Consider the following 6151-nt stretch of genomic DNA (forward strand, 5'->3'; position numbering starts at 1 on the left):
AGACAGACAGACAGACAGACAGACAGACAGACAGACAGACAGACAGACAGACAGAAGGAGGGGAGGGGGCAGAAACAGAGACAAATCGGGAGAAAGAAAAAGTGTAACTGTGCGAACAAGCGGACTGTATTTGTGTATTCCTCTTAGTCTCCTAGAACCAACCACTCCCTGCCCTCCCCCCACACACAAACACAACCTCAGATTCCCCCTTTGCTCTCCCCCTTAACCCCCCCCCTGGGCCCAGCTTTCCCCTGAAACCAGGTGTGCCGTGAACTTCCAGACGTTTGTGAGGTAGACATCACGTCTGGAGATGACAAGTCGCCCTCACCTTCGCCCTCTCTACAGGAGGGGGCCCACCCATGCACTTAACCCATGACAATGCCCCGTTAACACTTAACGCCCTTTCTTGGGTTCACAAAAACACACGTACATTGTATAATATACCATGCAATTCAAATAGGAAACCTCACCAGAAGTGACCCATCACACTCTGTATCCTTTGCTTTTTGTGTATGTATGTGTGTGGGAGACACGCTTTCAAATAAAATAAAATCGAATCAGGAGGATCGTGCATGAGCTGAAATTACAGCTTCTTCTATTTTTCTTCTTCTTCTTCTTCTTCTTCTTCTTCTTCTTCTTATTATTATTATTATTATTATTATTATTGGGGGGGGGGTTGTTCTTGTTTTTATCTTTAAAGTCATTCCATATTAAAATTTGTTCGTTTTTGGCTAACTTTAAGTCACTTCATGTTTTCTTTTTTTTAAATTTAAGTTGCTACACCTTTTTTAAAGCTACATGTCATCCAAATGTTTTTTAACCCATGATTTGAAAACTTCACGTCAGTACATTTTTTTAAAAAGCTTCAAGTCACTACATTTTAAACTTTATTTGAAATGTCTAGTCAATACATGTTAAATTGTGTTTAAAGCTTCGAGCTATACAATTTAAAATTTGTTTAAAACTTCAAGTTACTACATTTTGAGCTTTGTTAAAACTTCAGGTCATTAAATTGTAAACTTTGTTTAAAGCTTCAAGTAGCTACATTTCAACTTTTGTTTAAAATTTTAAGTTAATATAAGTTGGATGTTTTAAAACTTCAATACATGTGTTTTTTAAAACAATATTTTGAGTTATGTGAAGAAGCTAGGCCAGTTCAGAGAAAAGTGGAAGATGTTTTTTTTAAAAATCGGTTCAGGTTGAGACAGGTGAAGATGCGGCCGGCGTGAGCTCTTCTAGGTTACTTTACAACAGATGAGCCGGTCATAAACAGCAACATATTTATGAAAACTTTGATCTTCTGTTTCAGATAATACGCCCAGAAGTGCGTCTTCCGTCAGCTGGGTGTATCGCATTGCTATACCACCAGTCAGACACTTTCTGCTGAGAAGACAATTGACGTAGGTTTGTCTCTCACTCACAGCGTGAAAGTCCAAACCAGTGACCTCGATCTCAACGAGAAGTGGTTTTCTTTGAAGTTAACTTCAAAGAACATCGAACTCAATTCGAAAATTGAAGCGCGCAGAGATGTGCTGAAAGTAAGACTATATTTCACCATTTATTCCCCTCTGCTTTATAGGCATCAGATAAATGGTAACCATTTATATGTGGGCACATTTTTGCGTTTTATATTTCTAGGCCTACACAACATATGAAGTCAAAAGGAATTTGGATTATATTCATTTTAGATAAATCCACAGAATAGTTATGATCTACATAGAGCGTAAAAAACAACCCATTCTCAGTTATGTCCCCATTGTGTAACATGACGCACTAGTTCGCATTAGGCTTACAACTTAAAGTCTCAACTATTGCCCCATATTACAAGCTACAATAGTGAAACAGGCCAACAGAAAGCTGCAGATAGTTGTTTTTTTTCTCAAGTTTCCTTTGCCTGCTGAGATCATGGTCAAGATTAATACAGAGCAGAGAGCTTTTTGTATTGGACATTTCCTCACCACCAACTCATTTCGTAGGTTTTGCACATGGTACGGAAACAATGTTAAAATGCCCTTAAGGCCCTTTTTATATCAAGGGTGGAAATGTTCCATCAGTAAGAACCCGCCGAGAATCAGATAAACCGACCACTTCAGGTCAAAAAGACACAATTTGCACCTCTTTAAACGCCACCTAGGTGCAAAGTTCAGAAGTTGAGTCCTATGAGACGTCTGTCCGTAGATAGTGCCTGCAACTAGGACTTTCGCATTCTCAAGGCAGATCTTCATCTACGACTGTACCATTTTCCTGTTCGCCAACCTGACTTGGGTCAGAGGACAACAATGTGTTCATGATGCCTCGATCGCTTTGAAAAGCGTGAACATTTCCTCGATGACATTTGGTTCCTTGACAAGGCCCATTCACCTTTCACTAGATCTATATGATAACTCCTCAAATGCTGTCTATTGAGCAACCCCACCCCTCTCCCCTATTCTCTCAAAAACAACTCCATACTGTAAGATGTACAGTGTGAGAACTCATGGTTGGATAGATCTTTGTGTTTGGCTCACAGTTGAAAATTACGAGCGACGCGTCAAAATGTGTCGCGTCCAAAGGAGGACATGCAGAGCACTGGTGCTCGGAAATTCATAATTTAAAAAAATGTTGTCTTTTTTTAACCCTGTAAGGGAAAATAAATAGTGTTTGAATGTTATGAGGATGGAGAACAATAAATTTTAAAAAGAAAATGAAGGGGAAAAAACCAAACCACTCATTTCTTGACTTTCCTTGCACGATCTTTTAAGTTGGTCAAATTTGCAATTATGGATGGTCATCAAAAAAGCCATATCCGTTTTCGAAAATATGTTTCTTCTTTGTGAATTTTATGTCAAACAAATTTCTTTTGAACGAAGTATATCTGTTAAAAATTACAACGTTCTAGTACAAATTCAGTGCCGGATATTCAAGAAAAACGTAACGTTTTTTTGGGGGGGGGGGTTTGCTTGTTTGTTATTGTTATTTTCTCTTTTTTCGGGGGGGGGGGGGGGGTAGGGATCATCCTGTGAACGGGATTTCAATACCAAAGAAGATGGGATTCTTATACAACACAAGAACATACCTGTACTGTAATTTACACACCACGAACCTTCTGTGAACAAGCAAGAACAAAATTGTTGAACAACTACTAAAAGGACAAAAGCATCGCTCACTCAAATTTGACAGTCCTTGTGAAACAAAACTAGTCCTGGGTCTGTTAAAAAAAGAATTTTAATCATGTGGCAGGGAGCTTATCCTGCAAAACGCTTGTTGTCGACTTCATAAATTATAATCTTTGGTCTACAGACCTGAATATTGGCCGACGACTGTGTCAAGGCTTGGTGTTATCATCTCCAGGTCTAGAAACCTGAATATTGGCCGACAACTGTGTCAAGACTTGGTGGGTGTTATCATCTCCAGGTCTCCCGAGGTGTTCACGGTGCCAGCGGTCAGCCCGGCGGGTATCGACTGATCAGGCCGTGACGTACACACGAGTGTGGGTTTTACGGTCTCTTTGGGTCACTTTTTAGGCAGTTTTACAGGCTAGGGCCATGTTTCTCATCAAGCACTGTCAAAATATGGGGGAAAACTGCTTCAGATAAAATGCAAAAATCACTTCTTCATCAGGCGACAGATGTTTTGTGATCTCTAAGCGCGTATGACTTGAAGAATATGCTAAGGTTGCAAGTCAGTGAAGATTTAGTCTACAGAAATCTAGAAAATTCTTATCGAGTTAGAATTGGGATCGTTTTCACGTACCTATAGTTTTCCTATCACGACAAACAAGGAGTAAAGTCGAAGATTTCATTTCATTTCGGGTTTTTAAAAATTTTTATATTTGTTATTGTTGTTGTTTTGATTTTAATTTTGTTTTGTTTCCACGCACTGATTTCTCTGGATGAAACTTTTTCCACTAAGAGCTGGTTCTTTCCCTTTTTTCCGTGCTGGTACAAGATATTTTGATGTCAAAAGTGATTCAAGATGCTCGGCTCCGCACCATTCTTAAGGCACAGTGTTGAGATAATGGATAGTCTTACAGGCTGGGGACATGTCTCTCACCGAACACTATCAAAATAGAAGAAAGAAGACTTCAGGTCACAGAAACCTCCAAGCTCGGCTCTCAAGTGGGAACAGTTATGCTTATCTATAGCTTTCCTATATGGACAAAGAAGAAGTAAAATCAGGGATTTTTTAGTCTTTTTTTTTCTTTGGTCTACTTCTTTTTTCAGATAAACCGTGCTGGGTTTCAGCTGACTACTCTATGTTACATAAACATAATAATATAATGTTTTTGTCTGTAGAAATCTTTTGGTTTTATTTAGCCGTGAACAATTAAAAAAACAAAACAAATCATGGTGACTGACAGAGTTCCAGTTACTGAAAGTCGTGACGAGATACAAACAAACAACCTAGCTTGTCTCGCTGTCTCCGATTCTGTGAGCACTTACACCTGCTGATGACATGGAAGTCCCTCTTCCCAGGTGCTGCCGCAATGGGGTATAAAAACAGCTGCAATGCTCCATCTCCAGCATTTCCACCTGTCTCATTCTCACTTTATCTTCTCAGGCCTACAGGTCTGCATTAGGATCAGAGGAAAGCGCAACGTAAGTTGCATCCATAATTCCTGTCCTTTTTCTTAGACAGAACTAAAGGTAAACGATCAAAACTGAAAATTCTTTAAAGCAAGTATTTTCATATAACTCAGCGATTATAATATGCTGATTTTATTGCTAAAAGAGTTAGGAAAAAAAACAAGAACAATAAAAACAACATAAAACCATAATGGTGTTTTTAGACTTTTGGCCGCAACTGTACTTAATGCTTCAAGAATTATGGTAAGCTTTTGTGGAATAGTTTTGATCAAAATTATTACTGTGTAAGTCCCCCTTTGACATAGATGACCGCTTGAATAGGACACAGCGTGCTACGAGGTATGTTTTACATGTTTTTCTATTCAAATCACAACGACTTATCTCAATGCACTTTTCCATCTGGTGTGGCCAGCGGTCAACCGTAGTGACCACGTCTGGCACAGCGTGTTTCGGACACAATTTCTTCCTTGTCTTCAAATCTCTGCATGCTCCCTTATTACAGTCCTTTGATTTTGGGGGAAGAAATGATATTGCAAGGAATAAAAGGACATTAAAAAGAAGAAATCATAACAGGTGAGGAAACATGAGTGTCCTGGGGTCCAGAACTAAGAAGACAATCATCAGAATGGAGAAACACAGAGTCACGACTCTAGAAAGCTTTACGCAAGCCAGGTGCTTTGAAATTGGTGCATAGCATGGTTTTCGATCACAAAGTGTCGTTTTAGAGACATGTATAAATATTTTGTATTTGGGAGCAATGTGGACTTGTCAGGCAAACAATTAATTAGTTCACGAATGTTTATAAATCAACATACAGGTTAGCAATGTTGACTTTTCAATTTTACAATTAATTTACGAATATTTCTTTACCGACATACAAAACCAACGTGGACTTTTGAGTTAAACAATTATACCGTTAAAGCTTCTTTAGTCGTCTTGCTTTTAACGAAAAAAATATCCATCCACCATGAACAGAGGTTGAGATAGCTGCAATTGAAAGAAGTGGAGATATCCTGATAGGAGAACTAGAATTAGCTAGAAAATGGCCGCCAAAGTTTGGTGACTTCTAAAGCTGAAGTGTCAATGGAAAGGACAAATTTACAATTTTTTTTTCAGTGCCTTTGATCAATGTTTTTCAGAAATGTTTAGTTAAATAGACGTATATGGTGTTGAGCCCAAAATTTAGAAATGGATGAAAATTGCTCCAAGGACAGAAAAAAAATGTTGGTTTCTACGATTCTATTATTTTGACGAGCGGCTGATTTTCTAGGGTGGAACACAAGTAATGTACGTCTAATTATCCCATATATACATTCAGTATCTGTAGTAAGAAGACATGTCGGGGACTTCACAAGAGAGATGGCCTTTGGTGGCGTGGATCCTGATCTTTGCATGGGCGCCCTCGGTATTGGCGAAAGTTTTGTGTCCGTATGAGGTAAGAACTCGGCTGGTCTATATAACCTTGTTGTGTGTATCCTGTTCTTCTCTGCCTAAGAGCAAGGCTCACCAGAATACGGCCAGATCCGGCCCGCAAGAACAGTTGGTCTGGCCCGCTGCTATGTCACTGATCTGGAATAGGGGGTTTG

The 6151-nt window shown here is 39.2% G+C and overlaps 1 protein-coding gene across 1 annotated transcript in view; it reads left to right on the forward strand.

Annotated features, from left to right (window-relative positions):
• The first annotated feature begins 3684 nt into the window (after positions 1–3684).
• The window catches only part of LOC101858199 (internalin A), a 12289-nt gene continuing 9822 nt past the window's right edge, over positions 3685–6151 (forward strand). Inside the window, exons 1-2 of the mRNA XM_005103049.3 lie at positions 3685–4577; positions 5884–6000. Coding sequence (XP_005103106.1) covers positions 5902–6000 — 99 coding nt within the window. The 5' untranslated portion in view covers positions 3685–4577; positions 5884–5901. The remainder of the gene's footprint in view (positions 4578–5883; positions 6001–6151) is intronic.

The sequence above is a fragment of the Aplysia californica genome, unplaced genomic scaffold, assembly GCF_000002075.1.
Source record: "Aplysia californica isolate F4 #8 unplaced genomic scaffold, AplCal3.0 scaffold00356, whole genome shotgun sequence".
In the NCBI taxonomy this organism is placed as follows: Eukaryota; Metazoa; Mollusca; class Gastropoda; order Aplysiida; family Aplysiidae; genus Aplysia; species Aplysia californica.